A 22,911-nucleotide genomic window follows, 5' to 3' on the forward strand; every position below is an offset into this window, starting at 1 on the left:
GTCTGGAATACACGTCTGTGTATTTTAGTGTTTCTTTAAAAGTAGAAGTGCCAGTCTTGTTGCTTCACATTCATACACTTTTCCGGGCTCTGTAATACAGCTCATTGAGCAATGTATGATTGGCCAGGTGCACGCATGTGAGATTTGTTCATACGTTTTGTTATTTTTAGTGAGAAACCTCTGATAGGACAATGTCCAGCACAGATGGGGAAGTCTGTGCTATAGAAACTGACTAGGGATTACAGTAGATGCACAAACTATTCCTACAGCTAAAGTCACCTTGCTTTTTTATATTTCACCCTACCCACCTCTTTGGTTTTTTTTTGGTGGGGTACATATATCTACTAATTTTTATTTTTTTTCTGTGGAGTGGTCCTTTAAGGACTGCATATGCAACACCCCCTAATGAAACTATGTTTGTTCAGTCCAGCTAATATTTGCGGTTTACTCAGTTGAAAAAAATAGTATTAAACTTAATTATAACCAAACTAAAGTATCTTGACATTTATTAGAATCATACCAACAGACTGCAGCAAAATAAATCACAAAATCTTCCGCAATGTATTCTTGAGCAAGTCTAGTTCCACTGTTGGCACAATGTAATTTAAATATCATTTATAAAAAAAATAGAGGAGCACAGTACACCATAATAATCAAGTGGGGAGGAGGAGAGACATTGCATGAGGGGTTAAAAACTCAAAATGTTCTGCTACGTACTTCCCAGCAAAAATTCAAGAGACCTGTGAAGAGTCTGCAGATAAAACAGACCCCTCATTCCTTCACTGCATTTACGGATTTAAATATTAAATAAATTTTGTGTCCTGATTTGAGAGTTGTTTTCAGGCAGCTTCTGCATTGCAATGCCTAGTGCAGCATTTCCCAATTGATAGGGGAGACTAAATACCTTAATTCCCTGGTGGTCCGGTGGGCTCCCTGGTGGTCTGGTGACCATAATATCCGGTCTGCAGCTGGTAACCCGCGGCAACGCTCTGATTGCTGAGATCTCGTGAGAGACATTGTCTGCAGCTCTGCTCACTGCGGACCGCCTCCTCCTTAGCGCGTCACTGCCCAGAAGTAGTAACTAGGTGAATTTTTTATGTAATTCTGTTTTTCATTCCTGTCTGCTGTGACAATTAGGCATTGAGTCTACTTCAGGAAGGGAGTTGGTGGTGTTTGTGATGTTCACATTGTGTTACTTCTTGCATAGTGCAGCTAGCAGACAGCCTGGTGGAGGCATGTTAGGATATGACATTGGTCTCATAATCCCATGCAATCTTAAACAGACCTTGTATTGCAGAAGAGGCATTTAGGCTGGTCCAGAAGCAGTAGAGTTGTGCTCTACCTCAATCTCTGATCAACTCAGATAGAAAGATTGAGAAATTGGCTCGTGGTGACACAAGCAGAGAGAAATGGATTGGCAAGTAACATTGGGAAAAAAAATTGCTTTGTTTATTATTAAAGGGACATTCAAAGCACACCAGGACCGTTCTTGTGCTTCTATGAGGCTGTAGGTGTCTATGAGGTGCTGTAGTTAGATTTTTATTAAAGTAAAACCTGCTACCTAAAAAGATTAGGGACCTCCAGCTCAATATTAGGTCAGGGGCACATCTAGTGACAGGGAACCCAAACTATACCTTTTATTACTGTAATTTCTCTATTTTTACACTGAATATTCTCTTTATGGTTGGACGTGTGTCCTATAATTACACTCTGTTTTTTTATCTGTAAGAAAAACAATCTAGTTATCTTTCTGAAAGGTAGCATTCCAAGCTGTGTAATGTGAGCTTCTTAAAAATATTGAAATAGTAAAATATGCGCCCACTCTGTGTCCTTTAGATGTTCATTATTACATTGTAGCTCTTTACTGCTCCTCTCTCCTTCCCCTCTTAGTGAAAAAGCAGGTGGGTGAGTTCGGAGGCGGCTGTTCTGGAGCTCAAATTGAAACTGCACACAAATGGAGCCTTCAGGGCCATCCATCTCTCACACCTTTCATTTCTAGTAAATTCATTACAAACATTTAAATAGAAAAAAAGGTCCAATAAAAATGTAACTAACTCTAGACAAAAGAATAAATAGGCTGTTACCCAGAGAGCGTGCATGAGGGAATTATTTCACTCTACAGCCTCAGCTGCTCATGAGCCACTGGTGTTTTACACTTGATGCATACATCACTATGCGAGTATCATCTTCTTGCCTAAATGTATGGTCTGTGCACAAGAAAATATGAAGACACTTTTTTATTTCCCTCTTCATTCCCTACCTCGCATCCCTTTCTCGGTGGAGCAATCATAGCAGTCTGGCTGCTTCAATTGAAAAAGATGCTCTGAAATAACAAGAAGACAAAAAATGTCTCTGTGCGGCCCCAAAAAACTAAAAGAGAACAAAACCTAGAACAAAGCGAGTGCAGGTTATTGAAGCAAGAGAATGCAGAATAGTACAGCTAAAAGGCTATCTGTATGTCTTCTGCAAAATAATTCAGGCATTTGTACGTTCGTATTGGAGTTAACATTAGGCAGCATACCTTATTTCATTACTGCGTATTATTACATAAATGGATGTAAATGAAGTGCACTCACTGCCCTCTTTGTAACTTACAGATCATTGTTGTTTCGGTGCAGTCATGACATTAGTGCGTCTTATGATTCAATGTCATTTCGCTTTTCGGAAATAACCCTTTGCATGTTGTGGCATTGTTTTTTTTTGTTTTTTTTAAAGACAAAACTAATCTTGATTTCTTTCTGACACACGCAGGTTAGGAGGGATACCTGTAGGAGTCGTTGCCGTGGAAACAAGGACTGTAGAGTTGAGTATACCTGCTGATCCTGCAAATCTGGACTCCGAAGCTAAGGTTGGTTAACATAAACATAATACAGTGACCTTGGAAAAATAATTTATAAGCTGGATTACATTTTGCCATGACGTACAAAATGATCTGTGTACTTCTGTATTCAAAATAAATCACATTGTAATGTGTTAGCCGAACATTGTTTTTCTTCATCGTACAACACAGAGATTTTAGCTATTAGAATTATATTGCATTTAATTCTAATTATTGCAAGAGCATTAACTTTCAATAGTGTTCTCTACATGCGTTAATGATAGGTCTCAGTTCAGAAATATGTACATTGAAACATTTGATCATTATCTAGCGAGCACTTAGTAAGCAATCTGTACAGTGTTTTTCTGTATTTAATTACATTTCCAGATTTATTTTATTCATGGATCAGTTTGTCTGTTTCCTATTTTTTTTTTTTTACAAAACTTTGTAAGTTGATGAAAATTACTGCCCAGTAAGCGTTTGTTACTACTGGGTATTGCTTGGCACATAGATATAGGTAATATGGTTATAATTTACAGGATTTGTGTGTAATGATTTTAGCTTTTGTAATTAAACATGTATTAAAGGGACACTCTAAACATCAAGACCAACACATTTAAATTTTGTGGTTTCGGTGCATAGATTCTACCTCTTGTCTGACAATGTAACACACAGACTGCCACTAGAGACAATTCCTCCTTAAGAACCTTGCTTTTTGAAGGTTTTAATGTTCAGCATCATCCTGCACAGCATATTGACACGGAATACAACTTACGGTATGCTTTATAGAGAAGCATTGGATTCAGTGTAAAAACAGTATTGGATTGGCCAAGCACTGTGATTGCCATTCAATTATTTTTTTTGTGTGAAGCACTGGATTAGACAAACATAATCAAAACTAATGTCTTCTTGAAGATGAAGTGACTGCCCTGTGGAGACTATCCTAGCACTGAAATAGCTTTTTATGATGTAGCAAGTTAAAGGGACACTTTAGGCACCCAGACTAATTCAGCCCATTGCCGTGGTCAAACTCCCATCACCCTTAACCCTGCAGTGGTAATTATTTGGTTTTTATAAACTGCAATAATTACCTCTGAGGGTTAACTCCTCCTCTACCAGACAGCCACTAGAGGGACTTCCAGAATTGAAACTGACTTTTGGTCCATTATCTGACCCTGGATGTCCTCACGCTCTGCATGAGGACCTCAAGCATCATATTTTCCCCATAGAAAAGCAATGAATAAGGCTTTCCTATGGGGAGATTCTAAAGCGGGGAAGGAGCGTGGGCGGAGCTAAGCCAGCGCCAAGGGACATCAGTGCTGGACTCAGGTAAGTGACCCCTACAGGGCTGCAGGAGGGAGCCTTGACAGAGGGGGAAGGTATAGTGCCAGGAAAACAAGTTTGTTTTCCTGGCACTATAGTTTCCCTTTAACATACTTGTAATGATTTTCTGGATGTGGTACATTTTGTTTTTTTATAGATGATCAGTAAATATTACTGACCCTTAGCTAAGGCAGAATTTCAATAATAAAGCTATTAAAAAGTAATTTACCACACAATGCAATATCAATCCACAGATGAATCTCACTGCTGAACTCTCTGCCATTTAGGAATTAAATCACTTTTGTTTCTGTCCATGTAGACCTAGCCACACCTCCTCTGACTTTGATTGGCACAGCCTACATGAACAAACACAGTTTCATTTTCAATAAGATCTTAACTTGCTTTAGAAGTATTTTTTCCCTGTTTGTTGTGTACACTAATTTTTCCTTAATGCTATGATTTAAGATATTTACTTTTTTAATACATGGAAGCTGTGCTTCTTTTTCTAAAATTATAAATCGTTCTTTTTCTGCATTAATAATGGTCAGTTTACTTTAGTACTTTACAATCATTTATTAGATTTTCATGTGTGGAATGTGTAGGTGGTATTTATTTTGCAAGGGTGTGTAGTGACATGATTATTTTAAATATCATAAATATTTGCGTTGTACTACAGATAATCCAACAGGCAGGGCAGGTGTGGTTTCCAGACTCTGCCTTTAAGACTGCACAAGCAATCAAAGACTTCAACAGAGAAGGCCTTCCACTAATGGTGTTTGCAAACTGGAGAGGATTTTCAGGTGGCATGAAAGGTAATTTGAAGTTTAATTGTATTTTAAAAATGACATTACATTACAGACATTACAATAAAATTATATAGAATTATTACAATTGTCACTTTTCCAAGATAAACTAAAGTATACTCTAAAATACTGGATATGTGTGTACACCAAGGTTTATTTATTATATTTATTAAGTATTAATAAGTATTACAATATTTGTTTCTGATTGGCAGTGTTTTGAAGTCGGGCAAATGTTGTGTAGTTGTAGTTGTGAACTTCCTGTAATTCATTGAACACTTAAAGCAGTCAAACACGTCCCACGCGCTCCTCCTGCTGGGCCCAATTAAAAGCTATCAACATGTGTTGTCAGCATGTCTGTCTGTCTTTTCGTCTCAGTGACGTGATGGTGTAATGGGATTTTTTTTAGATTAAATCCTTAGATTAAAATGTGAAGTGTTTATTGGTTACCGCCATATTGAAAAACTATATTCTTTCTAGGTTTCTTTGTTTAATACGTCTTATATAGAGCCCTTACCCAGAGCAGGTTACATACAGTAGATTAGCAATCAAAGCATATTTAAATATTACCCTTCACCTAGGGCCGGTGCTTCCATAAGGTGGCACAAGTGGGGGGCACTAGGTTAGAGCGAACGGCAGGAGGTGGGTGCACAGCGCTCCCTCCTGCCAGTCACTCAGTGTAGCATGGCTGAGCAGATCGGAACACGGTACAGGAACTTCTGATTCCTATACCCGGCCGGACTGACAGGAAGTGCTTACTGAGAAAGCACTTCCTGTCAGTCTGGCCCGGTACAGGAAACTGAAGCTCCTGTACCGCGGTCCTCTCTGCTTGACCACGCTACAAGAAAGGTAGGAGGCACACCGGGGAGGGGAGAGGACCACTAAGGAGGGAGAGGGAAGCGGACCAAGGGGGGGAGAGGGGGACAGGGGATGGGGGGAGGAACACTAACAGATAGGGGAGGTGGGGTGACCCCTAAAAGAGCGGGGGGGAGAGAGAGGAACATTAAGGGAGGTTCACTAAAGTACAGGGGAGGGAATGAAGAAGGAACACTGGGGTGGGGGGGAGGACCACTAAAAGAGAGGGAGGGGAGTGGAACACTAAGAGGGGGGGAGGAACATTAAGGGGAATGGGGGGCGCTAAGACAGGCCATAGCACCAAGAGGCACACTAAGGGACGGGAGGAAAGGGAATAAGAACACTAAAGGGAAGGGGAGAAGAACACTGAGAGAGGGGGTGCACTAAGAGACAGGTAAGGGGGGGGGGGACACTAAAGGGGAGGGAAGGGAGAGGAACACTAACGGACAGGCGAGGGAAGGGAGAGGAACACTAAGGGACAGAGAAGGGAGAGGAACACTAAGGGACGAGGAGGAAGGGGAGAGGAACACTAAGGGGCAGGGGGTGAGGGAACGAAAACTAAGGGATAGGAGAGGGGGGGTGACCACTAAAAGAGAGTGGAGAAGAGAGAGGAACATTAAGGAGAATGGGTGGCACTAAAGGGAAGGAGAGAAAACCACTGATAGGGGGGAGGCACTAAGAGACAGGTAAGGGGGAGAATAACACTGAAGGGGAGGGAGGGGAGAGAGGAAAACTAAGGGACAGGGAATGGAGGGGAGAGGAACACTAAGGGACAGGAGAGGAAGGGGAGCGGACCAAGGTTGCAGTCACTAAGTTGCAGCTAATATATCCATATACCCTCTATGGGAGCTGCTAACCACTATTTAGTAACTTCCAGCCACTAATCTTCAAAACGTTACACTAGCCTCTCTTACCTGGTGCAAGGGAATAAACAGCTCACTGAAATACAGGGAGTGCAGAATTATTAGGCAAGTTGTATTTTTGAGGATTAATTTTATTATTGAACAACAACCATGTTCTCAATGAACCCAAAAAACTCATTAATATCAAAGCTGAATATTTTTGGAAGTAGTTTTTAGTTTGTTTTTAGTTTTAGCTATTTTAGGGGGATATCTGTGTGTGCAGGTGACTATTACTGTGCATAATTATTAGGCAACTTAACAAAAAACAAATATATACCCATTTCAATTATTTATTTTTACCAGTGAAACCAATATAACATCTCAACATTCACAAATATACATTTCTGACATTCAAAAACAAAACAAAAACAAATCAGTGACCAATATAGCCACCTTTCTTTGCAAGGACACTCAAAAGCCTGCCATCCATGGATTCTGTCAGTGTTTTGATCTGTTCACCATCAACATTGCGTGCAGAAGCAACCACAGCCTCCCAGACACTGTTCAGAGAGGTGTACTGTTTTCCCTCCTTGTAAATCTCACATTTGATGATGGACCACAGGTTCTCAATGGGGTTCAGATCAGGTGAACAAGGAGGCCATGTCATTAGATTTTCTTCTTTTATACCCTTTCTTGCCAGCCACGCTGTGGAGTACTTGGACGCGTGTGATGGAGCATTGTCCTGCATGAAAATCATGTTTTTCTTGAAGGATGCAGACTTCTTCCTGTACCACTGCTTGAAGAAGGTGTCTTCCAGAAACTGGCAGTAGGACTGGGAGTTGAGCTTGACTCCATCCTCAACCCGAAAAGGCCCCACAAGCTCATCTTTGATGATACCAGCCCAAACCAGTACTCCACCTCCACCTTGCTGGCGTCTGAGTCGGACTGGAGCTCTCTGCCCTTTACCAATCCAGCCACGGGCCCATCCATCTGGCCCATCAAGACTCACTCTCATTTCATCAGTCCATAAAACCTTAGAAAAATCAGTCTTGAGATATTTCTTGGCCCAGTCTTGACGTTTCAGCTTGTGTGTCTTGTTCAGTGGTGGTCGTCTTTCAGCCTTTCTTACCTTGGCCATGTCTCTGATTATTGCACACCTTGTGCTTTTGGGCACTCCAGTGATGTTGCAGCTCTGAAATATGGCCAAACTGGTGGCAAGTGGCATCTTGGCAGCTGCACGCTTGACTTTTCTCAGTTCATGGGCAGTTATTTTGCGCCTTGGTTTTTCCACACGCTTCTTGCGACCCTGTTGACTATTTGGAATGAAACGCTTGATTGTTCGATGATCACGCTTCAGAAGCTTTGCAATTTTAAGAGTGCTGCATCCCTCTGCAAGATATCTCACTATTTTTGACTTTTCTGAGCCTGTCAAGTCCTTCTTTTGACCCATTTTGCCAAAGGAAAGGAAGTTGCCTAATAATTATGCACACCTGATATAGGGTGTTGATGTCATTAGACCACACCCCTTCTCATTACAGAGATGCACATCACCTAATATGCTTAATTGGTAGTAGGCTTTCGAGCCTATACAGCTTGGAGTAAGACAACATGCATAAAGAGGATGATGTGGTCAAAATACTTATTTGCCTAATAATTCTGCACTCCCTGTATGTATCATATGGCTTGTATTGGCAACATAAAGCACATATCAAAAGATATTAAACTATATTAAAAAAACAATAAAATAAAAAAGGACAGAAACATGACAAAAAAACATATAAAGTACTTTTTATATGTAAGAAACGTGCATACATCATTAAAATGATTATGACTATTGTGGGTGGGTCTATGCAATCTGTCAGATGTGATCAACGCTCCTGTGAACTTCTTACTTCATTGATCTGCTGCAAAGTGTCCCTGGGTATGGAATAGTTTTTATGAAATATTTAATAACAAGGTTTCTTATTCAAGTATTGCATGGGTGGCAATATGTTGGTAATGTAATTAGCAAGACCTCAAGACTCCATTTGAATCATGAGAGAACCTCAAACTCTCTCCTTTATCTTTACCTTATCTTAAAAGATTATTTACTAGAGTGATAAATGTTAATCCAAAGTGATTTTGTAAGTGACTTTTAAATTCAAGTAGCTAAACTAGAAAAAAAAATCTCCTGATCAGCTATACTTCCAGTTCTGCTACTATTGGCCTTAAATTTGCAATTCACGTTGTAATCCCCACAATTCTCAAATAAGTAAATAACCCTGTTATTAGTTGTTCAACCCCTCTCCTGCTATACAAGGAGTGAAGGAAGATGATGGGAGCCAATTTATTTTGAATTCTTTTTTTATACTATTATTTCTACATTATTTGATTTAAAGATTGGTAAATAACTCCCTTTTGTGTAAATGATTTCTTGTAATGTTTAATGTTGAATGAACCATAAGGGAATATTGTATATACACACATAATTTACAGTGCTTAAGATAACACCACTTTTAATATGTAATTTTGTGTTAGAAATAATGGCAAAGCCTGATTTTAAAGTATTTGGGATTTTGATCTGTTATGCTTTCGTAAGACTCATTCCACTCTGGCTATTGATTGTGATGATAGTTGTAAGCAAGTAAATTTGTGTAAAAGCACATATATCATAAACAGAAATATGTGTTTTTGTTTTATATGTTTCACTTTTTTTGCATATGCTGTCGAGATTGGATTTTGGGGATTTTTTTAAAGAAGAGAAAATATGAGAACAAAATCACCTTGCATTTTTGCAGGACATGAGGCTGCTGCCTATTATCTGGTGTACAGAAGCATGATAGCATGTTTTAAGTGTGGCTTGTCAGTCTATGAAGCCCTTTGGGTGTTGCTTAGCCGTTTTGGTTTCAATACTGGAAGGGGATTATGCAGAAAGGCAAAATAAACAATTACACCACCTCTCAGCGCACACAAACACACCACGAGGAGCCAATTGCACTGTAGGTAAAATGACTCCAAAATTGTGTGTAATGAGTAGGAAAAGATTAGAGACAGCTCTGGCTATGCTGAAAATTGACATTAGTGGAGGGTAAAAAAACCTCTTTACTACTCGGGCTGGGAGGTCTAATTCAGGCGCGCACACACACACAAAAAAAAACATATCAAGATTGTGTTCAGCGAGTTTCTCCAATGAGTTGTCTGTGGCCGGAAGGCTATTCCGCATAATGTAAAATTAAATTATAAAAAACCAAGTGAATATTTAGATGAAAGGACCATTTGGAAGCAGTTTATTTAGACGAAGCACCAATGACCCACAACAGTAAGACATGAAGCGTGAAATTTACTAGAAATTAGCAGTGGGGCCCCAGACTCAGCGTGAATAGTCTGAGAAGATGTAAATCCATGGGAAATTAACCCATTTGCTGCTTCTAACAGAACAACTTTTTTTTTTAATTGAATATTTTGTAAGGGGTGAGAAACACAAGAAAAAATAACCAAATATTTTAAGAAACCATAAATAGACATTTTTAAATTGTTTATTTTTTTTTATATGTTAGTGAAGAAAACCACATCATCTGTATTTATGTATTGATGAACATTAAATTGAAGTTGTGAATACTAACATCTTATTCATTTATTCCTAGTAACACTTATGGAGCAGTGTGCGCTGCACTGTACACAAAATCTTTGAAAAATTGGTATATCTCACTTTTTTTTATACTTTATGCAATTAAAAAAAATGCTAAGCAAATACATCAGCAAGGTGATTAAACTGAATATTGCCTATTCCATGGCACAAACAACAAATCCCACCTTCATTTCAAGATTTGTGAGGCCATCCTTGGATTGTCAATCAGTACTTGCCACAAGGTCCATTCCCATTGGAATTGGAGATATCGTTTGCAATCTTCGGCCATGGTGAGATAGGCATCTTGTAGGTCGAGTTTGAACATCCATTCCCCTGATAGGAGAAGATCTCGGAGGGAGTGGATACCTTACATCTTGAAGTGATGGTATCTGATAAATGCGTCCAGGACCATTTTTTGGGGACCAGGAAGATATTGCTCAAACCTGGAGTCTGGGGTTGAATTTCCCAAATTGCACCTTTGGATGCGAGGGATTGAATTTCTTGTTACACCAAACCCAGGTCGTGTGCAGAGAACACGATGCGGTTTGGGAGGGACCACTGAACGGGTGTTGAACAAAATCTATAGAATAACCCATGCCAGTATGGAGGACCCAAGCATCTGAGGTTAACATGTGCAAAGCATGTGCAAATCTCTTCAATCTGCCCCCCACCATAGGTGTAGTAGAAACATGAATTTATTTTACCATAAGGCCGTCGGGCATAGGAAGAACCTCTGTGTCCACGAGCTGCCAAGGTTTGCCACGAACTGGAAAGAACTTTTGTTCAGGTGGTTGAAACCCTTTGTATGTAGCCTCGGGATACCCAATATGATCCCCAGGAGGAACAGCCAGGCAGACGGCCCCGATATCTGCCTGCCCCACCAAAAACTCTCTGGGAGAACACCCGCTTCATGTTGGCTTGCGCCTTATAGAGTGCCACGAACGTCCCTACGTATGTGCCTAACTCCTTCACGAAATAAAATTAGGCGAAATAAAAGACCTTTAGCCTGTGCTACAGGCTCTGAGATCCCAGGGTTTACTAACTTTGGGTCTATTTTACTCAAAATGGACTTGCGTTTCTCCGTGGCAAATGCCGTATTGGCGTTACCCAGTAAGCACACGGATCTTTGTATCCAGCCCCTGATGGCCTTAAAGTCAGCAGGGGCACTACCTGCCAAGGCCGTTTCGACCATGTCGAAAATCTTGGTACTTGGTCCGAGAGTGTCCAGGATTTTATCCTGGCAACTACGCAGGAAGAAATCCAGGCCTTTTTTGGCTTTCCATCCTGTTTTGCCAAGAAATGGAGCTGTTTTCCAATCCACATCTGGTGTGGTACAGTCCATATCAGGGAGAGTGAGACATGGGCATTCCGTCCTGAGTTTATTCCGTGCCTCTTTAAGTGGTTTCATTAAACGTTCGCAATGTATTTAGAAACACGAGCCAAAGGGTTCCACTCTGAAGAACGTGGATGCTGTAAGCTGTCTGGATCAAAGAGTGGTTAGCCTTGACGATCCAGAAGGGTGGAGTCATGCACCCAGGCCTTGGCATCAGCCCCAGGCCCTAACAAGTCAAGCAAATCTGTGCCAGAATCATAAGAATCCTCGTCGGACTCGCTCAGTGCCCCCTCTTGTTCGGATTCTGAGTCGGAAGATTCACTGAGGGCTTTGGCTTTTTTTCCAGGGCCCGAGTGATGGAGTGTGACACTGTATCTGTCATAGTCCCCATGGCTGTAAAGATGGCATGAGACACCGACTTCGCCATTGTAGCATCCAGTAGTGAATGAAACTCCTCAGAGTTAATTTGCTCCTGCGACGCATCCTCCAGCGTAGCCTGAGTGGGTGGTTTGGCTACCACCACAGGCGCGTAGAGTTTAGGGGCACTAGCGGAAGGAGTGCTAAAATCCTTCTGGGACTGCATGTTTAATAAAAATCAATTATTATATATTAGATTATAATATATGTAAATCAATTTTAAAAAGAGGACAAAATGAAGCAAGGGGAGTGTGAGAAACACAAACAGTAGTAAAGTGATATAGGAGAATGATTAACCCAGAAAAGGCAGCAAAGAAACTAGGCACAACAATAATACAGACAAGTACCAATTTCACCGAGTGTTCCCTCAGGAATGAGCCCTGGGGAACACTGGGAGCTAGCTCAGCAACACCAATCAGAGTTGGCCTGCCACCCAAAACGTTTGGCTTTCACGCAGCAAAATTGCCAATCAAAAACTTATATATATATATATATATATATATATATATATAACCACCATAACTACTGTTTTAAGTTAATCTTTCGTATTTAGAGCGCTACACTTCAGATTTTTTTTTTAATATGGAGAAGTACTTAGTTGAGGAGGCAGCAGCAAAGAAAGAGGAGTGGCTTAAGGTCCCATGGGACATTATGGTGCAAGGAGCATTATCATTGGATAATATGTTTATAATGTATTTAACCCTTTTGGGTACATGTTATTTGTTTTTTCTTTGAATATTTCAATATCCTTTCTTTGCTGTTGAGGAATAAAGAAAGAGATAAAGAAAGAGATAAAGCATAATATGAGCCTTTGTGTTCTTAAATAAAATTACACCAGTACTAATGTGCCAGACTTCTCCACACAATGTTATCATTTTGTTGTAAAGATCATCAAATCAGTATTGTGTTTGGCATGTAAATCTACTTGTGGCCTTGATATATGAGGGCAGAAGTGAGCTTGTGTACCAGTGTTAATTTTGTCGACTAACAATTTTAGTCGACTTACATTTTTGAGATTTGACTAAAACTAAAACAATTCAGAGGACTAAAAGGTGACTAAAACTCAAATAGCTTTTTAGTCAAAAGGCTATGACTAAAACTAAATTGAAATTTGTCACCAAAATTAACACTGGTGGGTTAGACACATGGGAGAGTGAGTAGAGAAATTGAGACACATGGAAGGCTAAGGGAATGAGACACACGGTGAGGGAAGAAAGGAAATGAGACACATGGGGGAGGCCTGAGGAAGGGGCAAAAGGGACAGAGGCTTTAATTAAACTATTAGATTTTGGTTGTGTCGACTAAAATCTGCTGGAAATTTAGTCGACTAAAACTAAAATAATTCATGTGACTAAAACTAAAATGGCTTTTCAGTCAAAAGATTATGACTAAAACTAAATTGAAATTTGCAACCATATACAGGTTGTTGTATACAGGTTTGATAGAAAATTAAGGCATACATTTGTTCTAAAATATTTTGGTTTAGACATAGTGTGACATGGGTGGCATTGAATTTAATTTGTTGAGAGATTTTTTTTTTGTTTTTTTCCCCTCCTACTACCACTCTACAAAGTCTATTTAATTTGAATGGGCAGGATATACTTGCTACGGCTGCCTACCTCATACGGCCTCACATGGCCGTCAGGGGATAGGATATGGTGTGCAGAATAACTTTTGTAAGGAGTCCTGTGACGTAAAACAGCGTGCAACACAGGATGCTTAGCAGTGGCCCCTATAATTTAAAAGGAGAGAGGCATCATTAAAAATGTTTCATAGTAGTTTAATTTTTTTCTTCCTTGTTCTTTTTCTTAAAGTGATTTTTACTGTTTTCTCAAAAAAAAAAAAAGAGCTGGAAGGGAGAGGGGGAGAGAAGGAGAGGGGCAGTGGCTGTGAGTGGCAGACTAATAAAGATGTCCTGAATCCTGTGATTTGTAAGCTGTGAATGGGTCATCTGCAACAGTTGTCAACATTAAAACAAATCAAATCATGACTAATAGGACTAATCATGTTCAAGGCTTAATGGCTTTGTAAAATCCAGAAGGACACACCAACAGGCATACAATAGTATGAAGGCCCACTTGCACAGCCAAGTTTAATTAAGAAGGGCATAGAACATAATACACACATTTTGGGGTATTACTGTTTCTAGATTGCCTTAGAAAACATGACACTGCACTCAAGCACCAATCCCTTTTAGGGAATATTGGATTAGACTTGTTTCTAAGATATGAAATAAGGTGACCCCAAACCATCCTCCAGTAACTCCTTGTTCTGCTTACAATGGCACCATAAATTCACTGTGCAAAACCTTCTTAAGGTGCTAGCAAGTCGAAAGGCTGTCTCTGTCTTTGCACACACAGGGCCAGTCCTTGTACACACCAGCACTCCTGGTGAGTATCTTCTGAAAGTCAGTGCATCTTGACACCAGTGGTGTATCCTGGTTTTGTGCTGCCCTAGGCATGAAAAAACTCAGGCACCCCCCTCCGCCCTGCCCTCTAAATACATACACATTCACTGACAGACACACATACACTAGCTAACAGACATACACACTCACTAACAGACACGCATACACTCTCACTAACAGACACACACAAACTAACAGACACACACATAGTAACACACTCCCTAACAGACACACACTAACAGACACACACCCACTCACTCACCAACAGACACACACACTCACTAACAGACAAACACACACATTAACACACTCACATTTTTTTTTTAATTCAATTCCCCTAGACTCCTTACCTTTAGGAATGCTGGGGGGGAATTAACACTTTCCCTGGGGTCCAGTGGGGCTGCTGGGCAGCCAGCCGGTGACTGCAGTCGGTGAGCAGGAGCGGACTGAGCACTCGGGCAAATCGGTCATAGACCGAGGGCCCGAGGCTCTGGGGGGCCCGCCCTGCTGCAGTAAGTAATGGCTGAGCTGGGGAGTTAAACAATCTCCCCAGCCAGCCTGCACTCAGCAAGGGGCCCGCACAGCCGTCCGCGGGCCCCTGCTGCTACTAATCATGCTCCCTCTGCAGCCCCTACCCCCCTGCTCCCACTGCATCCCCTGCTCCCACTGCATCCCCTGCTCCCTCTGCAGCCCCTACCTCCCTCCTCCCTGTGCAGCTCCTACCCCCTGCGACCACTGCAGCCCACACCCCCTACAGCTCCTACCTCCCTGCTCCCTCTGCAACCCCTACCTCATTCAGCCCCTACCAACCCTGCTCTATCTGCAGCACTTACCCCTGCTCCCACTGCAGCCCCTACCTCCTGCAGCCCCTACCTCCCTGCTCCCTCTGCAGCCCCTACCTCCCTGCTCCCTCTGCAGCCCCTACCTCCCTGCTTCCTCTGCAGCCCCTACCTCCCTGCTCCCACTGAATCCCCTACCCATCTGCTCCCACTGCAGCCCTTACCTGCTGCTCCCACTGCAGCTCCTATCCCCTGCACTGTGCACAATGGTAGGGTTTCGCTTTTGGTAGTGGCTAGTGGGCTACCCAACTGCTCCCACTGCAGCTCCTATTACCCTTTGCACCCACTACATCCTTTCCCTCCTCTGCACCCACTACAGCCTTTATTCCCCCCTGTACCCTCTGCAGCCTTTTCCACTCACACCCTTTACAGACCCTTCCTTTCGGCACCCTCTGCAGTCCCTACCCCTTTGCACGCACAAACATAAAGGGACACTATAGTTACCAGAACAACTACAGCTTAATTTATATTATACAGCTTAATGTAGTTGTTCTGGTGAGTATAGTCTACCACTGCAGGGTTTTTGCTGTAAAGACTGCCTTTTCAGAGAAAATGCAGTGTTTACATTGCTGCCTAGGAACACCTAGGCGCTTCCTGTGTCAGTGTTGCAGCACTGTGCAGCACTGACAAAATGTGCAGCACTGACATTCAGCATCTCCATGCTCTGCATGTCGACGCTGAACACTTGTTATAGAGAAGCACTGATTCAATGCATCTCTATGAGGCGATGGTGATTGGCACAGCACAGCGTTTTGCTGCGTGTGCACAATAGCCTTCCAGTGCTTTCCTATGGTAGAGCATTGGGTTGGCTGAGATCATCTAAATTGATTAACTCTGCCAAGGAGTTTGGTCGGTGCTGGGAAACAGGTGAGTAAATCGCATTTTTAAGGGGGGAATACACATTTGTATTCCTGACACTATAGTGTTCCTTTAAAGGGACACTCCAGGCACCCAGACCACTTCTGCCCATTGGAGTGGTCTGGGTGCCAACTCCCACTACCCTTAACCCTGCAAGTGTAGTTATTGCAGTTTTTATAAACTGCAATAATTACCTTGCAGGGTTAACTCCTCCTCTAGTGGCTGTCTACTAGACAGCCACTAGAGGGCACTTCCTGATCTATAGCACAGGCTTTCTGTGCTATAGCGTCGCTGGACGTCCTCATGCTGTGTGAGGACCTCCAGCATCGCTAAAATCCTCATAGGAAAGCATTGAAAAGCATTTTCAATGCTTTCCTATGGAGAGGTCTAATGCCGCGCAGGCGCATTAGGTCTCCCCCGCCGGCTGACGTGATGAAGGGGAGGAGCGTGAGCGGAGGAAGAAGCAGCGACGTGGGACATGTTGCTGCCTCTGGTAAGTCACTGAAGGGGTTTTCACGGGTTGTTTTCCTGGCACTGGAGAGTCCCTTTAAGGTGGCTCGTAACATTTAACACTTGGTTTCACAAATACCCCCTTATACATACTGCCATGCTACACAAACACACACAAAAAATACTACCCTATTCACAAAACCAAAAACATGTATTCAAATATACTAATAATCCACATATCCTGACACTACACACAAAGACATACATATATTAAATTACAGTAGCGCTCACAGTGAATATACACACAGAAACATGCACATACAATCAAATATACGGTACACCTATACCAGCATATATATCGGTCTGCTGGGGGCCTAGACAACATTTTATTACAGCAGTTTCTGTTATTCCTTTTGTTGTTCTTTTTTTTTTAAACTGAAATGTATTTAATTTTTTTCTCTTTTTTATTGTAATGTTCTTTTGCTTATATTGTAATTTTTTAATGGCGAGGTTATTGTTAAAATTCCTTGGTATTTCAAAGGTGGAAACAAGGACACAGAAGTCTGTATATGCATACGTGTCTGTAGCCCTCCAGGCTTTCACTCATACAGTGTATCCAGCGGTGACAAGATTCATTATGGTTTCAAAGGAGTAGAGGAAAAGCAAGTGTTATCCACTGGTGTTTCAGCATGTTTTTTTGCATCTGTCATTGGACATTTACATATGCTGACTAGACTGTCAACAGATTGTACATGTAACTGATACATTCTTTTACAAGGAAGCAATGCGCCATACATAATGAATGTGTGTCATTTCTGATGCATATATAATAATTGTACATATTTTTCTAATCTTACCTGACCTGCTGCAGAAGGAAAGGACACTGCATCGAATCAGACTTTGTTTTATACGTTGGCAGTACCATTTTATTTATAGTTTGTACCATATATTTTGAGATATTAATATTTTGTTCATTGTGGCCATTTTAATCCTGTTATTAGAATGCATCTCTCACTAGTGGGTTTTTCTCGTGTATACAGTGAGGGAAGAAAGTATTTGATCCCCTGCTGATTTTGAACATTTGTCCACTGACAAAGAAATGATCAGCTTATAATTTTAATGGTGGGTGTATTTTAACAGTAAGAGAAAGAATAATAACAACAACAACAAAAATCCAGAAAACCACATGTCAAAAAAGTTATAAATTGATTTGCATGTCAATGAGTGAAATAAGTATTTGACCCCTTTGACTTGATGGCAAAACCCAGTTTCTCATACATATGATCAGTTATTTTTATGAATGTGTACTCTGTATCTGCGTATTTATTAATAAAATTGTGACATATGAGTGCATCATTTGCAAAGGCAGTCAGCTGTCAATCACAAATATCAGGTTATAACTAACAAAAGGAGGACTTTTTGTCATCAGTGTGGATAAACTGAAAACTTAATTGGTTCTAGCAATGGTATTGTACTTCTTAATTATCCCTTGGATAAGAAATACTTTTTTAAATCATTATTGTGAGCAAACAAGTGGGTGGAAAAAAATCATATTTAATTTACTTTAACTTATTATTTATTGATGATTCTGTATTGATTACAAAATATCAGAAAAACTTTTTTTTTTGGTTGTTTTTTTTACAGATATGTACGATCAAGTACTGAAGTTTGGTGCCTACATTGTAGATGGCCTACGAGAATATCACCAACCTGTCCTCGTGTACATACCACCGCAAGCTGAACTGAGAGGGGGATCTTGGGTAGTAATTGATCCAACTATCAATCCAAGGCACATGGAGATGTATGCTGACAAGGACAGCAGGTACCACGTCTATGATTATGTATTTGTCAATTATTATTTTACATTGAGGGTTGACCGTTTTAAAGACAGCGGAGTAATTTTACCACTTCTCCAGTGACAGATGTTTAATAAATCGCAAGTGAAAAAAATGTATGCCCCTTTGGAGGAGAGTCTCTGGAAGCAGATTAAGCAGTAAGCATTGCTGTTCTCATGTTCATCTCCCACCGATATTGGGCTACTGGGACTTGGTGGCGGGCTTAACACAATATGGCCATATGGTGTAACTAAAATCCCCATATTTGTTTGCTAAGATGCAGTGGCAGACTAAGAGGGGGGCAGGGGGAGCGGTCAACCAGGTGCCACTCATCAGGGGGTAGCCCGACCTCCCGGTGACCGGCAGGAGGGGAGTGCACTTAACAGCGCTCCCTCTCCTGCCAGTCATAGAATGTAGTGTGGCCGAGCAGGCGTACTGCGGCAGAGGAGTCTCTGTTCCCCTACCTGGTCTGACAGGAAGTTCTCATTGAGAGCACAGAATTGTTTCCTGTCGGACCAGGTACAGGAAACACAGGCTCCTCTGAGCAGGTGAGGCTGAGCAGGCAAAGCACAGGAGGGGGCTAAAGAGGGCACATGGGAGGTGGGACAAAGAAGGGTACAGAAGAGGGGGGCTAAAGAGGACACAAGGGAGGGGGCTAAAGAGGGCACAGGAAGGGGGGCTAAGGAGGGCACAGAAGGGGGCTAAAGAGGGCACAGGAGGGGGGCTAAAGAAGGCACAGGAGGGGGGCTAAAGAGGGCACAGGAGGGGGGCTAAAGAGGGCACAGGAGGGGGGCTAAAGAGTGCACAGGGGAGTGGGCTAAAGAGGACACATGAGGGGGCAAAAGAGGGCACAGGGGAGGGGACAAAAAAGGGCACAGGATGGGAGGGGGCTAAAGAGGGCACTGGAGAGGAACAAGGGAGAGGGAAAAGAAGGGTACAGGAAGGTAGGAGGGTTAAAGAGGGCCCTGGAGGAGAGGGGGCAAGAGGGAGGGCGGCTTAAGAGGGTAGAGGGAAGTGGGGACAAAGAAAGGCACAGGAGGGGGGTAAAGAAGGACACCGGATGGGAGGGGGCTAAAGAGGGAACAGGCAGTGAAGGGCACAGGATGTGGGCTACAGCAGGCACAGGGGAGGAGGGACAAAGAAAGGCACAGGGGAGGGTGAATAAATGAGGGCATAGGAGGGGGCTAAAGAGGGTGTTGTGGCTATATAGGGCACAGGAGGGAAGGGGGCAAAAGAAGTGCACAGGAAGGGAGGGGGCTTTAGAGGGCACATGAGGGGGACAAAGAAGGGCACAGGAGGAGGAGGGGGACAAAGAAAGGCCCTTTAAAGTTTCCCTTTAATGTGAGGTAAATTAGAGATTAGTGCAACGAATAATATACTAGATTGCCTACTTACAATCAGATGAGGATGGTGATGGGCTCTAGCTGCAGTCTGGCTCCACTCGTCTAGTGTATAACAGGCTCTCTGGAGGCTGTTTGTGTTCTGGGAGAACGGAAAGCAGTTCCATTTTTTTAAAGGCCCTTTACACAGCTCATGGTCTGGGCCCCAGGGTCCACCTTCATGTTCCACCAAATAGTTTGTTCACAGGAGTAGGGGATGTCCTGATATGTGTGTAAGGAATGCATTGTGTGAATCTGTGTTTGTATGTGTAAGGGCTGCAATGTGTGTTTCTGTGTATGTACGGGATGCAGTGTGTGCGTCTGTAAGGGGTGCATTGAGTGTGTGTAAGGAATGCATTGTGTGTTTCTGTGTGTGTAAGGGATGCATTGTATGTAAGGGTTGAATTGCTTGTGTGTGTGTGTCTGTGTGTGTAATGCATTGTGTGTTTTTCTGTGTGCAAGGGGTGCATTGTGTGTGTGTGATGGACGTCGATCTCTCCCTCCTCCCTTGTCACTCTCTTCTCCCCCTCTCCCTCCCTCGTCACTCTCTTCTCTCTCCCCCCTTGTCCCTCTCTTCTCTCCCCCCTTGTCCCTCTCTTCTCTCCCCCCTTGTCCCTCTCTTCTCCCCCCTTGTCCCTCTCTTCTCCCCCCTCTTGTCCCTCTCTTCTCCCCCTCCCTTGTCACTCTCTTCTCCCCTGCGTGTCCCTCTCTTCTCCCCCTCCCTTGTCACTCTCTTCTCCCCTCCCCACTCTCATTCCCCCTCCTAACCCCGTCAATTCCACTCCCTGTCAATTACTTCCCCCCACCTTGTCAATTTATTTCCCCCCCCTTTCAATTTATTCCCCCACCCTGCCTGTCCATTTATTCCCCCACCCTCCCTGTCCATTTATCCCCCCCTCCCTGTCCACTTATCCCCCCCTCCCTGTCCATTTATTTCCCCCCCTCCCTGTCCATTTATTCCCCCCCTCCCTGTCCATTGATTCCCCCCTGTCCATTTATTCCCCCCCTCCCTGTCCATTTATTCTCCCTGTCCATTTATTCCCCCCCTCCCTGTCCATTTATTCTCCCTGTCCATTTATTCCCCCCCTCCCTGTCCATTTATTCTCCCTGTCCATTTATTCCCCCCCCCTCCCTGTCCATTTATTTCTCCCCCCCTCCCTGTCCATTTATTTCTCCCCCCCTCCCTCTCCATTTATTTCTCCTCCCCCCCACTCTCTCCATTTATTTCTCCTCCCCCTCCATTTATTTCCCCCCTCCCTCCCTCTCCATTTATTTCCCCCCCTCCCTCCCTGTCCATTTATTTCTCCCCCCTCCCTGTCCATTTATTTCTCCCCCCCTCCCTCTCCATTTATTTCTCCCCCCCCCACTCTCTCCATTTATTTCTCCTCCCTCTCCATTTATTTCCCCCCCTCCCTCCCTCTCCATTTATTTCCCCCCCTCCCTCCCTCTCCATTTATTTCCCCCCCCTCCCTCCCTCTCCATTTATTTCTCCCCCCTCCCTCTCCATTTATTTCTCCCCCCTCCCTCTCCATTTATTTCTCCTCCCCCCCACTCTCTCTCCATTTATTCCCCCCCCCTCCCTCCCTCTCCATTTATTCCCCCCCCCTCCCTCTCCATTTATTTCCCCTCCCTCCCTCTCCATTTATTTATTTATTTCCCCCCCCCCCCTCCCTCTCCATTTATTTCCCCCCCTCCCTCCCTCTCCATTTATTTCTCTCCCCCTCCATCCCTCTCCATTTATTTCTCTCCCCCCCCCCCCTCCCTTTATTCCCCCCACCCTCCCTACCTATGTTGTAGCGTGGCCGAGCTCTGTACTGTCCGCGGGTACAGGGAGCTTTTGTTTCCTGTACCCGGCCGGACTAAAAGGAAGTGAACACTCAGTGTTCACTTCCTGTTAGTCCGTCCGGGTACAGGAGACAAATGCTCCCTGTACCGGCGGATCATACAGGGCTGGCCACGCTACAGTGAGGGAGTGACAGGAGGGAGCGCTGAGCGCTTCCCTCCTGTCAGCTCCTCTCTTCATGCTGCGCCCGGGCGGTGCGCCCTCATGGACGCACCAGCCCCGGAGAAGCTGCAGCTGCCTGAGGCTCTCTACAGAGCGCTCGGGCGGCTGCAGCATTAGGGGGGCCGGCGCTCCTGGCGGCGCCCCTTCCTAAGGGGCGCCCTAGGCGGCTGCCTAGTCCGCCTTAATGGTAGCGCCGGCCCTGGATATAATGAGTATTTGAACACACATAAATTGCTTTGAATTTGCTGAGTGCAACATACATAGTTATACAGGCTTTTACATTTATGCCTACTCCAGTCATTGTAATTACAAATATATGATGAGTTTGTGTATGTAGATATATAGATAGATAGATAGATACAATTAGATAGATACAATTAGATAGATAGATAGATAGATAGATATAGATAGATAGATAGATATTAAAAAATATATATATATATTTTTTCATCCTGCATCTTACATTTTACATATGTTGGTAACATTTGTGTATGTGTTTGATTACAGAGGTGGAGTGTTAGAGCCAGAAGGAACTGTAGAAATAAAGTTCAGACGAAAGGATCTGGTGAAAACCATGAGACGGGTTGATCCAGTCTACATTCATCTGGCTGAGAGATTGGGTAAGTAAAATGTTCCTTTTTTCCGTAGAGATATATATATATATATATATATATATATATATATATATATATATATATATATTTGTTTCATACTGTGCTAAAGGTTATTTGGACATTAAAGGATACATTACAAAGCATTGATTAGTAAATTGCTTATTGTTATGTAAGTGTACTGTGGTCTCTATTAGCCTAGGAGGTCCTTTCCTGTTGTCTTTTTTACAATTTCAGTAAAAAAAAAAAGACGACTAGAAAATATATTTTCAGAATTTTCCATGAAAAATTTTGGTTCATCTTCTTTGCGTAAGAAGTTGTTCACTTAAGTAACATCTGCCTCATTATCTTGATCTCTGATTTTTGGTACAGTGGACTTCTTTTAGATACATAGGAAAATATGTAGCTGATAGGTATGATGCTAATGATGACATTTGCAAATGCCATGCTATCTGATGGTGAAGTAGCACTGGATAAGCATAGTCTAAAACAGGCTTCCTCAAACTCCGGCCCTCCAGGTGTGGCTGAACTG

At 42.8% G+C, this 22,911-nt stretch overlaps 1 protein-coding gene across 5 annotated transcripts in view; it reads left to right on the forward strand.

Annotated features, from left to right (window-relative positions):
- Positions 1-22,911, forward strand: part of ACACA (acetyl-CoA carboxylase alpha) — a 429,246-nt gene that overhangs the window by 353,325 nt on the left and 53,010 nt on the right. For all 5 annotated transcript variants that reach the window (XM_063452852.1, XM_063452842.1, XM_063452868.1 and 2 more), the window contains 4 exons: positions 2,752-2,848; positions 4,818-4,953; positions 18,194-18,371; positions 22,276-22,388. In XM_063452852.1, coding sequence (XP_063308922.1) covers positions 2,752-2,848; positions 4,818-4,953; positions 18,194-18,371; positions 22,276-22,388 — 524 coding nt within the window. The remainder of the gene's footprint in view (positions 1-2,751; positions 2,849-4,817; positions 4,954-18,193; positions 18,372-22,275; positions 22,389-22,911) is intronic.

The sequence above is a fragment of the Pelobates fuscus genome, chromosome 1, assembly GCF_036172605.1.
Source record: "Pelobates fuscus isolate aPelFus1 chromosome 1, aPelFus1.pri, whole genome shotgun sequence".
Classification (NCBI taxonomy): domain Eukaryota; kingdom Metazoa; phylum Chordata; class Amphibia; order Anura; family Pelobatidae; genus Pelobates; species Pelobates fuscus.